The sequence below is a fragment of the Chiloscyllium plagiosum genome, chromosome 15, assembly GCF_004010195.1.
Source record: "Chiloscyllium plagiosum isolate BGI_BamShark_2017 chromosome 15, ASM401019v2, whole genome shotgun sequence".
Lineage (NCBI taxonomy): Eukaryota > Metazoa > Chordata > Chondrichthyes > Orectolobiformes > Hemiscylliidae > Chiloscyllium > Chiloscyllium plagiosum.
In genome coordinates, this window is record NC_057724.1 from 61386752 (window position 1) to 61405887 (window position 19136).

The window sequence follows — 19136 nt, forward strand, 5'->3', positions numbered from 1 at the left end:
CTTTGAAGCTTCTGAAACCACAAGTCAAGATGGTGGTGAATTACTGCTCACAGCTGATGTTGCAAATTGGATTGACCATTGGCTATTATTTTAAAGTAGTCATCACTGATGTTGAGGGCTTTTATGTCTCTTTGACAACATTCCTGAATTGGACTTAGAGTGCCCATCGCATTAGCTACCTTCCTGTATATCATATCTTTGGAAATAGAGGCATCTTCCAACTTCTGCGAATGCCAGGCCAGAAAATTGACTTGGCTCAATTAGTACCAGCATACAAAGCATATTTGCCTTAGAAAGGGGTGCTTCATTGGTAATTTGAGGTGAAGGTTTCTAATTTAATGTTTGAGATTCTAAGGTTGAGGTGAATGGGCTTTTGGTTTTCAATTTTGTGGAGGTGACATTTATTTAATTGTTAGAAATTTACCAGCACCTGAGATCACAGCACTTTTGTCTTTCGAGGTGATATCAAGTATGTGTGGTAGATAGAGGAGATTAAAGCTATTGAACTTTTTTACTTTGCAAATGTAAGCTGTTCAGCTTTTCATGTCACTTGATGATGTGCTGAGGATGTAGGCATTCTAGAAAAGAAGGTTGCGTGGTCAGTTTGCTGCTTTTCCATGCTTGCTATGTTAGTTAGCCACAGTTTGTAGCTGTTTCTCCAAGGTCTGCTGAACTCGTCATCATGAGACCAAGGTGCCTGTCACTGTGGATCAATGGGAGTAAAATGTGCTGACTCCCTCCAGTGATGTGTTATTAAGTGTGTTCATAAGAAGATATACAGCATCTGATCCCATAACTATGGTTTTCACCACACTAATGGTGAAGGAGAAAATGACACAGGCATATGGTGAATGAGCTATGAGCCTTTGGAGATGGTCTACTGTCTGAGCAACGAGTGTGATATCATCAGCAGAAAGTTTTCTGATTATAGCATGTTGCACTTGGGTTTCAGCTTTCAAACGTGATAGGTTGAGAAATTTCCCATTTGATTGTGTATGTAGAGGTAAATCCTTCCATGTTAACAGAAAAACCATAGTCATGAAGACAAAGAAAAAAGATTCCTATCAGAGTAGGAGTCTAAGACTATATCACCCCATTGTTGATCTCAAAAAGCAGGGGTAGCACATCGAACTGATTGGTGCTGTGTTTGTTTTCATCAAATCAGCATGAGATTGCAAAGTTTGGGATGGCAGCCAATTTTCTTTGTTCCGAGGTAAAGGCTTATCCTGCTCACCAAACAGGGAGATGAAATGATCGATTACCTTGATTTTTCCTTCTGCCAATCACCTGTCTCTAATCAAGATGTTAAGTAAGATACCTGATCCTAAGCCTCATCTGATGTTTCTGTTGAACGTATTAGTATGGGATACATATTTATAGAAAGGCATTAGGCACTACATGACGATGTGGCCAAAATTATGGGACATAAATCACACATCACTTACTTGCACAGCATTTCAGAGTTTAAACCAACTGCCATTTGGGGGACTATTTTTCAGTTGGGTTATTAATTCTGAATCAGAATCAAACTGGCATTAATGGTCTGTATCCAATGCTAACAACCTGATTAATGAACAATTCTACCTAAGTTTCCAAACCAAATGGTTTACTTTACTTTGTCCACAACGTACCTGGTGAACCAGGTGGTCCAGTAAGGCCAGGGGGACCTGGGAAGCCATCAATTCCCTTGGGACCAGGAATTCCAGGTGTACCTGCATGTTGAGAAAAAAACAAAATGTGGCTTGCATTCACATATTTAATTGGTCCACCTTATTTTTGGACTAATACCAATGAGACTTAAAAAATTGATGAAGATGGGTACCTCCAAAAATATGGTCTGAAACTTAGCCAAAAATTATATACATTCCAGCGAATTCTTTCTGTTCTCAAACAGTACTCTCAGTATTTCCTTGCTATATCAGACATGTCCTAACATTACAGTTCCTCATTTCCCAAGTATTGATGCTAGCGCCCCTGAATTCAAACCCACGCCTCCCACAGCAAATCTTAAGATACACCTTCCGTTCTCTCATTTTATTTACCTTATGCCAATTCATTTACAGCTATTCCTTACAATCTTATTTCTTTTTGGTAAAATTCTCTAGCATGTGAATCTGTAGCCAGTTAGAGATCACATTGCAACTTTTCTTCCAGCCCAGCTGACATTTCAGTTGAATGCATTTAATTTTTCTCAGTTTTAAACACAAGTTATCAAATTCTTGTGGAAAGCAGTTTTTTCTTGGGACTTACCTGGGAATCCTGGTTGACCAAAATCACCTTTAGGACCAGGCGCACCAGGCAAACCAGGAAGACCAGGGCTACCTGGTACACCCTTACTTCCAGGGTTACCAGGGAAACCAGGAGAACCTGGTTCACCCTGGATTAAGAGAGAATCAGAGTGAGAGAAAATAGAGTGAGAGAAGATAAAGGTATCAATTAACATCTGTCACAGGAACACCAGGGTTTCAAATTAATATATCCAACTTTATAACAGGTAAATCATGCACAAAATGACTTTTTCATTGCATGTCAACTTGAAGTGTGAGAAACATCCAATTATTAAATAAATTATGTAGATTGCCATTCAAAACATGTACAGTATCTAGAAAGAGCATCTTGCATTTAGTTAAAGTGCTTTTGGTTCTAAATCTGTTGCTGATGGTGATAATGATGGAAGCATTTGGAGATTAAGCATGAAGTGTACAATACAGACTTATCATCACAAACTTATATCATACCAAGTGAACCAGTATATCTTTAAACTTCTTCACATAAAAAAAAAATTAATTCAAAAATTCACAAAAACAGTCAGAAAAAGCTCTGCATTTAATTTTAAAATTATTTATAATTGCCTTAGCTCCAGTGCCTGCCATAACCAAACTCACTTATATACTCTGGGTCCCAGCTCAAATCAGTCCCATGGTTATTCATGAAGAAAGGCTCACAGCAGATGCAACTTCCTTCACCCCCACATTCTGTTTTGGCTTAAGCCATTCTGCATTCTCCTGCTTACTCAAAGATGTGACACTTTGCTGTGGCCATCCCAGTAGCTTATGACTCCTAACCTCCTATAGAATGATCCTGAGGATAATAGGCTTGTCATATGAGGAGCAGTTGAGGACATTGGGTCTGTATTTGATGAAGTTTAGAATGATGAGAGGGAATTTGATTGAAGCTTACAGAATACTGAGAGGCCTGCTGGAGTGGACATGGAGAAAACGTTTCCACTTGTAGGAGAGACTAGGACACAGCCTCAGAGTGAAGGGACCACCCTTTAGAACTGTGATGAGGAGAAATTTCTTCAGCCAGAGGGTGGTGAAGCTGTGGAGCTCATTACCACAAATGGCTGTGGAGGCCAAGATATTGAGTGCACTTAAGACAGAGATAGGTTCGTGATTAGGAAGGTGATCATTTGTATCATCAATAGTCACAGGTGAGGTGCCAGAAGACTGGAAGTTGGCAAACGTGGTGACACTGTTTAAGAAGGGCGGTAAAGACAAGCCAGGGAACTATAGACCGGTGAGCCTGACCTCAGTAGTGGGCAAGTTGTTGGAGGGAATCCTGAGGGACAGGATGTACATGTATTTGGAAAGGCAAGGACTGATTTCCTTGGGCACACTTTCCTCATTCCTGAAGAAGGGCTCATGCCTGAAACATCGATTCTCCTGCGCTTTTCCAGCAATACATTTTCAGCTCTGATCTCCAGCATCTGCAGTCCCCACTTTCTCCTACACATGTGTATAGCTGTGCAGCTTAGAGGGAATACTGTACCTAAATTGCCCTCAGAGCAAGATATTGAAATGCACTATGAAAAATAAACTTGCGCACAAAACACCTGAATCGAGTTACAAATTGAATCAACTTCAGCAACATCTAAAATATTTTACTGCTTATTTAAATGCTGGTTAAAGCCTATTAATTTGCATTTACTTTCAACTACAAATAAATCGAGCTTCTCATAATGATTGTGTTGCCTGTTGCCAGAAGAGAAAGTCTTACCTTTTGACCAGGGGGGCCTGGAGACCCTAGATCTGGTAAACCTGAGTCACCTTTATCACCCTTTAACCCTGGATGACCTGGAGTACCTGGCTGACCTGGACGACCAGGATTTCCCGGAGAACCTTTACCACCTAGTGGACCTATCCGGTACAGAGCAGAATTATCATGACTTCACTTGCCATGAATACAAAAGATGAATTTTCAACTCACAGATTTCATTTTAATATTGGCTGGATGAAACAACAAAGCATAGGTTGCTTTAGTCTTAGCTCTGTCTGATATGCTGTTTAGTTTTTTTAAATTTTAAAACATTGATGATGAGTCTTCAGGGAAAGATTTTAACATGAGGAAATGAATGACTTGAATAATGCAATCTCATTGCCTCTCGGGTCAAGTACAAGTTAGATACACCATAAACCTCCCTCCGTTTGGCTATCCAACAATGCAAGAATGGTAACACTTTTAAGACAGAGCAGAAGTGTGCACTGCTGATACTGAAGATTAGAGTCAAGATTAGAGTCGTGTTGAAAAAACACAGCAGGTCAGGCAGCATCTGAGGAGAAGGAAAATCAACGTTTTGGACAAAAGTCTGATGAAGGGCTTTTGCCTGAAATGTCGATTTTCCTGTTGCTCGGATGCTGCCGGACCTGCTATGCTTTTCCAGCCTTACTCTAATCTTGACACATTTAAGACACTCCACCCACAAAGATCCAAGATTAAATTCCAAGCCCATGTTGAGATGGCTGATTTTAGCAACTTTAGGAAATGGAGAACTAGCCAGGATGATGCATGCTAGAATTTTGCAGTCAGATGAGTAGCAGTTATGATTATTCTCATGTTACTTGATTAGGTGTCACTAATTAATAAAATCCACTTTGGAGAGGCATCGAACAGAAATTGCAGTCTTTGGCACACATCTCTGTAAGTCCATATAGAGTCATAGAATCATAGAAATGAACAGCATGGAAACAGGACCTTTGGTCCAACTTGTCCACGCCGACCAGATATCCCAACCCAATCTACTCCCACCTGCCAGCACCCGGCCCATATCCCTCCAACCCTTTCTATTCATATACCCATCCAAATGCTTTTAAATGTTGCAATTGTACCAGCCTCCACCACTTCCTCTGGCAGCTCATTCCATACACATACCACCCTCAGTGAAAAAGTTACCCCTTAGGTCATTTTTTATATCTTTCCCCTCTCAACCTAAACCTATGCCCTCTAGTTCTGGACTCCCCAATCCAAGGGAACAGACTTTGCCTATTTATCCTATCCACCCCCCTCATAATTTTGTAAACCTCTACAAGGTCACCCCTCAGCCTCCGATGCTCCAGGGAAAACAGCCCCAGCCTGTGCAGCCTCTCCCTGTAGCTCAAATCCTCCAACCCTGGCAACATCCTTGTAAATCTTTTCTGAACCCTTTCAAGTTTCACAACATCTTTCTGATGGGAAGGAGACCAGAATTGCACACAATATTCTAACAGTGGCCTAACCAAAGTCCTGTACAGTCGCAACATGACCTCCCAACTCCTGTACTCAATACTCTGACCAAGAAAGGAAAGCATACCAAACGCCTTCTTCACTATCCTATCTACCTGTGACTCCACTTTCAAGGAACTATGAACCTGCACTCCAAGGTCTCTTTGTTCAGCAACACTCCCTAGGACCTTACCATTAAGTGTATAAGTCCTGCTATGATTTGCTTTCCCAAAATACAGCATCTTACATTTATCTGAATTAAACTCCATCTGCCACTTCTCAGCCCATTGGCCCATCTGGTCCAGATCCTGTTGTAATCTGAGGTAACCTTCTTTGCTGTCCACGACACCTGCAATTTTGGTGTCATCTGCAAACTTACTAACTGTACCTCTTATGCTCGCATCCAAATCATTTATGTAAATGACAAAAAGTAGAGGACCCAGCACCAATCCTTGTGGCACTCCACTGGTCACAGACGTCCAGTCTGAAAAACAACCCTCCATCACTACCCTCTGTCTTCTACCTTTGAACCAGTTCTGTATCCAAATGGCTAGTTCTCCCTGTATTCCGTGAGATCAAACCTTGCTAACTAGTCTCCCATGGGGAACCTCGTCGAACGCCTTACTGAACTACATATAGATCACATCTACTGCTCTGCCCTCATCAATCCTCTTTGTTACTTCTTCAAAAAACTCAATCAAGTTTGTGAGACATGATTTCCCATGCACAAAGCCATGTTGACTATCCCTAATCAGTCCTTGCCTTTCCAAATACATGTACATCCTGTCCCCCAGGATTCCCTCCAACAACTTGCTCACCACCAACGTCAGGCTCACTGGTCTATAGTTCCCTGGCTTGTCCTTACCACCCTTCTTAAACAGCGGCACCACGTTTGCCAACCTCCACGTCTCCGGCACCTCACCTGTGACTAGCAAGAGGCCATCAATCACTTCTCTAGCTTCCCACAGAGTTCTAGGGTACACCTGATCAGGTTCTGGGGATTTATCCACCTTTATGCATTCCAAGACATCCAGTACTTCCTCCTCTATAATTTGGACATTTTGCAAGATGTCACCATCTATTTCCCTACAGTCTATACCTTCCATATCCTTTTCCACAGTAAATACTGATGTAAAATACTCATTTGGTATCTCCCCAATTTTCTGCGGCTCCACACAAAGGCTGCGTTGCTAATCTTTGAGGGGCCCTATTCTCCCCCTAGTTATCCTTTTGTCCTTAATGTATTTGTAAAAACCCTTTGGATTCTCCTTAATTCTATTTGCCATAGCTATTTCATGTCCCCTGTTTCCCATCCGGATTTCCCTCTTGGTTGGCATGGTGGCTCAGTGGTTAGTACTGCTGCCTCACAGCAGCAGGGTCTCAAGTTCAATTCCAGCCTTGGGTGACTGTCTGTGTGGAGTCTGCACATTCTCCCTGTGTCTGCGTGGGTTTCCTCCGGATGCTCCGGTTTCCTCCCACAGTCCAAAGATGTGCAGGTCAGGTGAATTGGCCATGCTAAATTGTCCATAGTGTTAGGTGCATGAGCCAGAGGGAAATGGGTTTGGGTGGGTTACTCTTTGGAGGGTCGGTGTGAACTTGTTGGGCTGACGGGCCTTTTTCCACACTGTAGGGAATCTAAAAAAAAAGTATACTCCAACTGCCTTCATGCTCTTCCAAAGATTCACTCGATCTATCCTTCTTTTTCTAAACCAAACCCTCAATGTCTTTAGTCATCCAGCGTTCCCTATACCCACCAGCCTTTCCTTTCACCCTAACAGGAATATACTTTCTCTGGATTCTCATTATCTCATTCCTGTAGACTTCCCATTTTCCAGCCGTCCCTTTACCTGCAAACATTTGCCCCCAATTAGCTTTTGAAAGTTCTTGCCTAATACCGTCAAAATTAGCCTTTCTCCAATTTAGAACTTCAACTTTTAGATCTGGTCTATCCTTTTCCATCATTATTTTAAAACTAATAGAATTATGGTCACTGTCCTCAAAGTGCTCCCCCACTGATACCTCAGTCACCTGCCCTGCCTTATTTCCCAAGAGTAGGTCAAGTTTTGCACCTTTTCTAGTAGGTACATCCACATACTGAATCAGAAAATTTTGTTGTACACACATAACAAATTCCTCTCCATCTAAACCCTTAACACTATCTCAGTCCCAGTCTATGTTTGGACAGTTAAAATCTCCTACCATAACCAGCCTATTATTCTTTCAGATAGCTGAGATCTCCTTACAAGTTTATTTCTCAATTTCCCTCTGACTATTAGGGGGTCTATAGTACAATCCCAGTAAGGTGATCATCCCCTTCTTGTTTCTCAGTTCCATCCAAATAACTTCCCTGGATGTATTTCGGGAATATTCTCCCTAAGTACAGCTGTAGTGCTGTCCCTTATCAAAACGCCACTCCTCCTCTCTATCCTCCCTTTCTATCCTTCCTGTAGCATTTGTATCCTGGAACATTAAGCTGCCAGTCCTGCCCATCCCTGAGCCATGTTTCTGTAATTGCTATGATATCCCAGTCCCATGTTCCTAATCATGCCCAGAGTTCATCTGCCTTGCCCGTTATGCCCCTTGCATTGAAATAAATGCAGTTTAATTTATTAGTCCTACCTTGTCCCTGTCTGCCCTGACTGTTTGTTTCTCTTCTGTTCTCAACTGTACCACTCTCAGATTGATCTCTTTTCTCACTATCTCCCTGGGTCCCACCCAGCAGCCCCCTCAACACCTCCTCTCCCCGCCCCACCTTCCTAGTTTATCTATTGAAATTTTGAAGAATTGGGAGTGGCAATAAAACTAAGGCTGACCCCACTCTTTCTGCTGACTGTTGAATGTGTTCACTAATTTTCCATGTAGTCATATACAGTTTCCTCATTAGTCTCTGTGAAAAAGGGCTAACTTAGTGCCCATGCTCTCTGGTTATTGGATTGGGTCATTGAACTGGTACTGATGACTGTTAGAGATATTCATTCCATCAGCATGGTACTAGAGGTGAAAGAACGACAACACAACCCTATTTTAGTGACCATTCCAGCCCCAGGTGTCAGGGTGCATATGATGGGTGCAGGTTCACATCATTATCTTTTACTTAATCTGTTCTGGAAGGAAATTTATGCTGCCTGTTTTCACTCCCAGACATACAAGCCAGAGATACATCTTTTAGACTACTCCAAATGTCTGGGATAGCTGGGGACAGGCAGAGCTGAGTCTAACCCTGCAGGAGATGTAGGCCCACTAACCCCATGGCAGTCAGAAAGTAAGGGAACACATTTCTTCCTCTCTTTTCTATGTGTTTTGTACCAAGAACTGTGCATGATTTGTGGGACTCTCAGGAACAGCTTGAACAAAGGAGCTGACAATAAGCTATGTTGTTTCCTAGTTTTCACTAATACAATCTCCAGGCGTTAGGGTCGCTGGCAGTTTCCAGTGGCCAGGAATATAACTGCAAGCTTATAGCTGTAATGTCTTTACTTGTCCTGCTTTCCAGCATGCAGCACAACAGGAACTATGTTCATAGTCTAGCAGAAGAAACCTCAGTGTTCACAGACCAGCAAAATTGGCTTTATTTCATGCAAAATCATATAATGTGTGTTGTGCTACATCAGCAAATTAATACCTCCATACTGGAGGGTCATTTTCTACAAAATTCAATAATTATTGGAAGCATAACATTGATCAAATTGGAACTCTGTTATGTGTTTTATTGCTATTGATAAATAAAATGGCTTTGATTCAAATCTGTTCTGAACTTACCTGGAAGACCCATTTCACCCATTGATCCTTTTGGTCCGGGTAATCCTGGAGATCCTGGTTGTCCTGGGTACCCTGGATCTCCTTTCATCCCTGCAAAAGTAATGTATTAAAATGTATCATCATAAACATTGCATATGTTCTAAAACAGAATCCCAACTGTGAAAACTGTCCCCATTTGATTAAGATTGCAAAGAAATTAGTGAGTTTTGAGATGATTTGTAGCTCAGGTTGAGGTTTTGGATGTAGGTTTGCTCACTGAGCTGGAAGGATCATTTTCAGAAGTTTCGTCACCATACTAGGTAATATCTTCAGTGAGTCTCCGGATGAAGCTTCATTCAAAGGCTCACTGAAGATGTTACCTAGTATGGTGATGAAACATCTGAAAATGAATCTTCCAGCTCAGCGAGCAAACCTACATCCAGAACGCCAAGTAATCTGACCTGTGATAACTCTAAATATCTGTATTTAGGATTGTGCGTTATAATGTCAATGTTGCAGGATTTGGTGCGGTGTGGAGTTGCCCTTTACTGATGTTAATTTGAAGTTGGGGCGTGATAATGGGTATCTCCTTGCCCCAAACACATTGAAAAGACTTTGTACACAGCAAATCAGGAAATAACAAGCACAAGATTATCATTCATTTTACGGGGAGTAAAATAAATATAGGGTCATATACATTAAAAGCTGAGGGAAGTTCTTCAGAAATACTTATGATTCAATATGCCATTTAAAATTCAGTCACATATCATTAGAAGACTGAACTTTTTCAGGGAGTTTTATTAGCAGTATTTTGGCATAAAAAGGGAAGTTCTCATAAGTTCAGAGAGTTCCAATTGATTTCCATTGGGTGGATTACAATTTTAGTCCCTTTTTGGTACAATTGGCACATGTCTTTCAACTCTAGGTTAAGACAGATGCTAACAACATTAAATGCATTCGAAAGACCAATCTATCTCTCCCAAAGGAATGGAGCTTGGTGAAAGCATTACAGTCTTCCAGATAGCCTTTTCAACAATTTTCTAATGTTAATAATATCTGGATACTGTAAGCATCTGTAAATTTCTCCTTAGTAACATATTATCCACCTCAGGTTATATGGCGTTGCGTTCATGAGCTAAAGAAGATGAGACAATGCAAGTTCTTAACTATTCAGAAGTTTATTAAAGAACTAAACACACAACTCTCGGAAGCAATAAATCACAAGATTAATAGTTCTTGGGAAAGGTAGAACATACAATCTATTTCCAGTGGAGAATCCAGTTTTTATATTCAATTATTATTACAGTAAAATATTTAAATAGGAGATCTATCACTCAGTAAGATAACATTTACTTTAACTCCCCAAGTAAAAACCATAGAGATAATAAGATGATTTTGTCACAATTAAGGAGAGAATTGCCATTGCCTTGGGGCAGGGCCAGAAATCACAGACTCTGGTACTGTTCCTGGTATGAACTACTGACTCTGCCCAGGCCAAGTGGCTCCACCCCTGAACCAAGTATGGCAGGCCCCATAAAGACTGAATTCTGGTTATTGGATATTGATGTGTACCTTGATTCAGCCCCCACCATTACCGAATAGTCTTGTCTTTACTGTGCTAAATACTGGACTGAATCTAAAAATCCAGGGTGTACTTTCAATATTTGTTGTTTCTTGTTTGTGTATAACTAATTTCTTATATATGCAGTTGTTGTCTTAATTATAATTGCATTTGGTCCCTTTATATGGCAAATATTGTTGTATTACTGTTATTGATTTTCTTTATTATTCATCTAGTTCTGCTTTGAGATTATAAAGCAGTTTGTGCTGGGTTAGCTCTTAACAAAATCACCTATTTGTGTTTTACATCTACCGGCATAAAACCACTTTAACAACTATTACACTGTTGTAGCTCTTCGTGACAATTTGACTATAAAAAGAGGAAAATCTCTTAACATAAGGAAGATTAATTGATCCTTATTATGTTTTCAAAGATTTCATTCTTGGAAAATGACTCTTTAAGACGATAACTATTTAACATGGAAAGATCCCTTCACCCCATTCATGAGGGATTCCACAGTGATGCTTCTGGAATTCTAATTTTAATTACGCAGGCATGAACACCTGAAGTTGCAGTCAGTTTTCGAGGTTAACATCAGTGAATGCTGACAGTTTGGCCAATTATTATAACTATAAAATCCAGGCCATAGGAAATATGAACATTCAATCTGAAAAAGTATGTTACTTGTGAATCTACAATGGAAAATTCAACAGACAAAACAAGCATCTTCACTAACTGATTGACCTCAGGGGACATGGGTACCCTCAGTGTTGTCTCTTGTCCATTTCTTCCAATCATAATCCTAGTGTACTCTGGAGCAGAAGTGCTTTTTTTTTTGCCCTTACCTGGACCTCCTGGCAATCCTGGTAAACCATCTTGACCTGGCGCTCCTGGGTCACCAGGTAATCCTGTGAAACCTTTTGCGCCTGGAAGACCTGGTGAACCTTTGAGATAGAAGCAAAAATGGAAGATTCATTCATGAATGCTTATAAATGGTTGACTGATCAATTAAATAACTGTTTATCAGACAGTCTTATTCTCATAGAGATGGACTTTGCATGTATGTTAAAATTCTAATCAATTCCAACAGCTTATTATAATATTCCAACCAACTTCATTACAGATCCTACCAACCAACTTGGATCACTTTCAAGAACTAGTGTAACACAGTTTGATGGAGGAAGATATTGCCCATTCTTCATTGACTTAACTTCAACAATGTACTTCTAAGTGCAACAGGACAATGCTATACCAGATGAAAATGTAGGAAACTATAAGATTATATTTTGATTATATTCCCTACAGTGTGGAAACAGGCCCTTCAGCCCAACAAGTCCACACTAACCCTCTGAAGAGTAACCCACCCAGACCCAGATCCCTCTGACTAATACACTGAACTCTATGGGCAATTTAGCATGGCCAAATCACCTGACTGCACATCTTTTGATCGGGGGAGGAAATTGGAGCACCTGGAGGAAACCTGCGCAGACACAGGGAGAATGTGCAAACTCCACACAGACACACAGTCACCCGAGGCTGGAATCAAACCTGGGTCCCTGGCACTGTGAGACAGCAATGCTAACCACTGTGCCACCTTCAAACTGATATATACATGCTTGAGCCATGGGGACTTCATTTACATTGTGGCATTTTCTTTCCTGCTGTCATATGCCTTTTGTTCAACCTCAGAGGCTACGTGCTTATTTACTATCCAGCTTTTCCCACTTGAGACACATGATGAGAGTACTTCAACTCCTTATCAGGCAGTTGCTCTACTCAGATGATGCTGCACTAGTATTCGGCACCAAGGGACACCTTTAATGGTTTGTGCTTAGACTCTCTGATACTGTGACCATCAACATCTGCAAGACTACTATCATGACGTGGAATATATCATTACTATATCATTATTTATCAGCATTTGCAATGTTTTACTGGAGGTTATTGATAGTTTCACATACCAGGAGGTAAGGCTGAACAGCTTTCACTTTTTCTGTCTCAAGACATATCCTTTGAAGCTCTTAGCAGCACAAGAATACAAATTCTGAGGTTCGGGGTATGCAAATATCAACAGCATACACTCATTGCTAAGCCAATGACATTTGCACTAGATCAGCTATATTCATTGGATGATTATAATCGTAAAGGCTAAACAGGTTGGGACTCTATTCATTAGAGATTAGAAGAATGAGAAGTGATCTTATTGAAACATATAGGATTGTTAAGGGGCTTAGCAGGGTAAGTGCTGAGAGAATGTTCCCCTCATAGGAGAACCTAGGAGCAGAGGACATAGTCTCAGAATAAATGGACACCAATTTAAGACAGAGATATGTAAGAATTTCTTCTCTTAGAGGATTGAATGCCTTTGGAATGCCTTATCACAGAAAGCTGTAGGGATAGAGTCCTTGTGTATATTTAAGTCCTGGGTTAGATAGATTCTTCATCATTCAGGGAATCAAGGGTTACAGGAAAAAGGTAAGGTATGTTGGATCAGTCATAATCCTATTGAATGGTGGAGCAGGCTTGAGGGCCTACTTCTGTTCCTATTTCTTATGGTCTCAAAACCAATGTCCTTCCATATAGTGAATTGGCTGCTGTATCACAACCTATCGTGCATCCACAATTCCACAACAAGGACATCTGAAAGTGAGATATGAGGATGAATTTTGACACTGACAGTTGGAAGACAATCTCTGATAGTCATGATTGCTCACGTTTGACTGTTTAGAGGGGCATTGGAAGAGGTGAGGAGAAATGGAAGCTCAGTTGGCTGAGAAGAGACCCTAGAGGAAACGGGAATTACGTTTTGTGGACCTTCTCTGCTCACTTTCTTTGTCTGCAGAAATGGAACTATGTAAAACACTGGTTAGGCCACAGCTGCAGTCTGGTCACCACATTCCAGGTAGGGCATTAATGCTTTGGTGAGAGTACAGAGGAGATTTACAAAATTGTTGCCATGGCTCAATAATTGCAACTTTGAGAAAAGATTGGACAGGCTAGAAACATTTTTGTTAACATAGTGGAGGCTGAGGGGTGACTTAATTGAAGTGTACAACATAATGTGGGGCCTGGACCAAATAGCCAGCAAAGACCTGTTTCTACTAAAAGAGAAGTCAGTTATCAGAGGGCACACAGTTAAGGTGATGGTGGAAGGATTAGGTGGGATGTGAGAAAAATCCTTTCCATCCAGTGGGTGGCACATCTCTGGACAGGTGGTTGAGGCAGAAACCCTCAACTCATTTAAAAGGGACCTGGATCTGTATTGGAAGCTCTGTAACCTGCAAGGCTACTGACCAGGTGCTGGAAAATGGGATTAGAATGGGCAACATGTTCATTCAGCCAGCAGAATGGGCCACTTTTAACAAAATGGGATGAAAGGCATCTTTCTATGTTATATTTTTTCTATGGTTCTAAATAGAGCAGTGACAACCAAGCCAGAGTGAAGTTGCTGAGCCAGGTAGTACTTAACACAGTTAAACCGTGGGTGGCACAGTGGTTAGCACTGCTGCCTCACAGCGCCAGAAATCCGGGTTCAATTCCCGCCTCAGGCGACTGACTGTGTGGAGTTTGCACATTCCCCCCATGTCTGTGTGGGTTTCCTCCCACAGTCCAAAAATGTGCAGGTTAGGTTAATTGGCCATGCTAAAATTGCCCATAGTGTTAGGTGAAGGGGTAAATGTAGGGGAATGGGTCTGGGTGGGTTGCGCTTCGGTGGGTCGGTGTGGACTTGTTGGGCTGAAGAGTCTGTTAACCACACTGTAAGTAATCTAAACAGGCAGGTGTCAACCGTTACCTCACACACAGGGGCAACTAACAATAAGTGCTTTGATATTCCAGTTTGGTAACAAATGTCTCTTCAACTTTATTGTTTGAGAACAGATTTCGAAGACAGAATGCACTAAATGCCAATACTACAACCTCCCACAGATGGGCAAAATGAAAATGATGAAGGTATAGAGGCTCATAAAACTGCAAGGTTGCCAAGGAGCACAGAAGTAGTAAAGGCACAAAACAAATCACATTCCAAATGGCCATGGTATGCCATGCTATGGAATTCAAGAGCATAACCTAAATACTACGTCCCTACTGAAATGTGCTGCATGATTGAATGAAGGGAAAGAAACAAACTAGTAGAATCTATATAAACAAGAACAACAATCTACACTGCTGTGTCTCGTTTCATGTATTGTCCTTGCTGACTGAAGATTGTTATTCATGGCTTAAGCTCACATACCACTAAATGGCAAAGTGAGGAGAAGCCAGCTGTACTGATAGAGTCATAGAGATGTACAGCATGGAAACAGACCTTTCGGTCCAACCTGTCCATGCCGACCAGATATCCCAACCCAATCTAGTCCCACCTGCCAGGACCCGGCCCATATCCCTCCAAATCCTTCCTATCCATATACCCATGCAAATGCCTCTTAAATGTTGCAATTGTACCAGCCTTCACCACTTCCTCTGGCAGCTCATTCCATACATGTAACACCCTCTGTGTGATGAGGGTAATATGTTTGAGTAAAGCACATGGACTTCAACAAGGTTTTGATAAGAGTCAAGGAGAAAGTGAGGGCTGCAGATGCTGGAGATCAGAGCTGAAAATGTGTTGCTGGAAAAGCGCAGCAGGTCAGGCAGCATCCAAAGAACAGGAGAATCGACGTTTCGGGCATAAGAAGGGCTTATGCCCGAAACGTCGATTCTCCTGTTCCTTGGATTCTGCCTGACCTGCTGCGCTTTTCCAGCAACACATTTTCAGCTTTGATAAGAGTCATAATATTAAAGCAGTATCGAGATATTCACTTACATTGCCATAGTCTCCAGGACTATAGGCAAGAAACTGGAACAGGGGATCAATGTGATCGGATCTTTGTGGATAAGTGTGGACACAGTGATAGGCTGAAAAGCCATGATGTTCTGTAGTGTCTATGAGACTGATGAGGAGACAGGTCCCAAGAACTACCTCAGCAGGTAAAAGCACTGAACCCACAATGTTGGCATGATTCTACACAACACATTAGCAAACCGAACTACCTGATTTCCCATGTTTATATAGCACCTTTTAATAAAATAAAATGACCAAAGATGTTTTGCAGGAATGCTATAAAGAACTAAAGCAAAATGCTGTGGGTGCTGGTAATCTGAAACAAACATAGAAAGTGCTAGGGAGATGTGGCAACGTCTGTGGAGAGAGAAACAGAATTAGTACTTCGAGTCTGGTATGATTTCTTCAGAACTCAAAGGAATTGGAAAATGTGTTCAAGTGTCACATGTGATGACATTAGAGCAAGTGATCAGAAGTCTGGTTATAAAGGGAGGCCACAAGTTGTGACTGAAGGAGTAAAGAGAGACAGTGAGGCAGTCAGGTTTTTGAAGGGAACTCCATTGACTGTGCTCCCATCAGTCGAAGACCTGAGACATGGTCACAAGGATGCAATGATTAATACTGGAAATGCTTAAGAGCCAGAACTAGATAAATGTCGATATCTTAAAGAGCTGAGGGTCTAGAGAAGATTACAGTGTTGGTGATAAGGTGGGGAATAAGGTGAAGAGGTGTGCTGGTGGTCAGGCAAGGGAGGACATATGGAGACTGGGGGAATTTCCAAAGACATCAGTTTTAAAATTGAGGATCTAATATCGAGCTGCGAGCACAAGGATGATGAGTGAATGGGATTTATTGTAAGGATATGTGTCCTAGGATGACTTCAGGTTTATAGAGGTTACGGGAGGGGAGGCCTGAATAGGATATGCTGGAATAGTCAAGTCCAGAGATAAAAAAGGGAATGATGAGGATTTCAGCAGCACATCAGCTGAGTAAAGGGCAGGGTAGGACAATATTACAAAGTGGAATGAGGCAGTCTTAGTGATGCTGCGAATATATCATCGGTAGTTCATCTTAGGATCAGTTATGAAACTAAGGTTTCAAAATCTCTAACAGCATTGCTTTGTGTTACTTGGTGCCATATACACACCATGTATGTAGTACTGTTACTAACTCAATGGTTGTGTAACCTGAAACCTGACTTTTAGTTTCAAATTCTGGAAGACAATATAAAGGGAAGAGGAAGGATATGAACATACTCAACAATATTAAGAAATAAATATCCAGAAATCACCCAAACTCCCTGGGGAGAAGTCAATCACTCCTGTTCCTGTTTGCAAATGATTCATAACCATTAAGGACGATTAGTCTTTTCACCTCCAACTCCTCTGTCGAAATCTAACTAGGCAGGTGCAAGTTATTTTCCATGAATTTCTTGTTGCTTATGCTTTGAGGTAGTAAGGAGACAAAAAGGAGTCATCTGCCAGTAGTCTCCGACTCAGACACAACAGTATTTCATTTTGAGAATTTAACTGAGAGTGTTGACAATGCTGTGATTCTAAACTAAAAGCAGAAAGAAAAATAACCATTCAGAAGTGATCACATTAAACACCTTTGAATATTAGATACTTCAAATGAGCTTTTGAATTCCACTGATAAATTACCGCCTCTGGGGAAATCGATGAAAACTAACGTCTGATTCTGATTTGCTGAAGTTCGGTTCCTCCTGGTGTTAGATGTCAATATATGCACATGCTGCGTTAGTGATTTCATCGACTTATGTTCATTGATGGCATATATACATAATGATTTAGTCTACAATGATGTAACTAATGCAAAGTTTGCATATTCCATGACTTGACTATTAGATCTAAATTCTGGAATGGACATAATTTGAGGAAAATTCCTCCTTTAGAAGTTAATAAGAGAGAATTTCAATGTTGTTCATACCTGTGACACCAAAGGATTAATGCTGGTGGTTCTAGGGGCACTAACACAAGTTTAATAAGTTAATACACTAAACATTGCAGGTACTAGCCTCAATTTCAGTGATCAACATACGGAAGATTCAAACAAGGTGACAACATCTCTAATTTAGAAATGAAGAAGAAAGGAATGAAACATGTATCAATGTCCATCCATTCAGAGCTTTCATATTGGCAAAGATAACAGACCCCAAAGCAAAATGTACAAAATGATGCATATATGAATAACTTTGATACTGATTACAGCTAATGTAACAAAATAGGTGGACTACATATAATGGTAGCAATATACTACTCTTCGCAATTGTAGAAAATACAATTTTAATATTTATTCTTTCATGTTTGTTTAGCTTTAGAAATATAATGGCACTATGTGCTGTTACAAAAATACCCACAGTGTACATTCACAAACACTATAGATTTTACTGATAGAATATCTTGACAATGATTGAAATCATGGAAACTTATATGACATCGTCAACACTTGTATCTCATTTCGAATAATGTTCAGATTAAAATGGGGTTTTATTTTACATTCTTGACAGTCAGACATGTCAAAAATCCCCTGTTTTAAAATTGCTAATTAAAACTAACATTAGAGGTCCTTATCTACACCTTTATGCTTCTATATCTATTTTCTGCCAAGTCACCAGCATTGAATACTACATACTGAATTTCATCAACAATCAATGACACAACAGCCTTCTCAATCTGTTTTGCAAGTGCACAAATCAGGGTGTATTATAAGCTATGTATATTTGTGTACTGGAGCTTGTGGTACAAGGTCACATGGACAGAAGTTTGGACACTGATTGCATAATGGATTTTAGGCATTTGACATATACCCACACAGATGCTGAAGAAACACGTTGGCAGGACAACTCCAAAGCACACTACTGGAAGACAGACAAGGTATCTGAAGTTGGGTCTGGTATTCACAAGCATTGTGAATATGATGATACCATTGTCAGGGTAACATTTGTCAACATTCAAGGGGCTGGATTTGTATTCCAAAGAAAGAGAGATATTTTTAATCCTTCTCTCCTGCACTGGTTCTCAAGCTACACGTGCTGGTTAAGTTCACACAGCCACTCCACAAAGATAATCCACATACCTGGGATACCCGGCTCTCCTTTCTGTCCTGCAAAGATCTGACCTGGCTCAATTGTTCCTGGGGCACCTGGAAGGCCAATGTCACCTTTGTCACCTTTATAGCCAGACCCGCCTGGGTTTCCGGGCCTACCTGGGATGCCGTCATTACCTGGAACAGATAGAACGGATCTTTTTTTATTAGAAAGCCTGGGAAATAAAGTTACTAATTGCTAAAATTCACCTGGACAGTTAATTTAAAAACTCAAGTTTCTTGCAAAGATGAGCCATGTGAGACAAGTAGTAAATTATTAGGGAATAATTTAAATTAAAGCAGTTTGTTGGTGTTATTTATGTTTATCCTCAACTCCATCCGATGTGACCCAGATACTGAATTCTACTTTGACATTTCGAAGTGGAAATTCCTCCCTGTGAGTGTCATGTGTTGAATTTCTTGGGAGTT

General features: G+C 40.8%; 1 protein-coding gene across 8 annotated transcripts in view; it reads right to left on the reverse strand.

The window, feature by feature from the left end:
* col4a5 (collagen, type IV, alpha 5 (Alport syndrome)) overlaps positions 1 to 19136 on the reverse strand; it is a 251079-nt gene that overhangs the window by 58500 nt on the left and 173443 nt on the right. For all 8 annotated transcript variants that reach the window (XM_043705032.1, XM_043705031.1, XM_043705036.1 and 5 more), the window contains 6 exons: positions 18699 to 18845; positions 11626 to 11724; positions 9241 to 9330; positions 4000 to 4139; positions 2251 to 2377; positions 1632 to 1712 (listed from right to left, as the gene is read on the reverse strand). In XM_043705032.1, coding sequence (XP_043560967.1) covers positions 1632 to 1712; positions 2251 to 2377; positions 4000 to 4139; positions 9241 to 9330; positions 11626 to 11724; positions 18699 to 18845 — 684 coding nt within the window. The remainder of the gene's footprint in view (positions 1 to 1631; positions 1713 to 2250; positions 2378 to 3999; positions 4140 to 9240; positions 9331 to 11625; positions 11725 to 18698; positions 18846 to 19136) is intronic.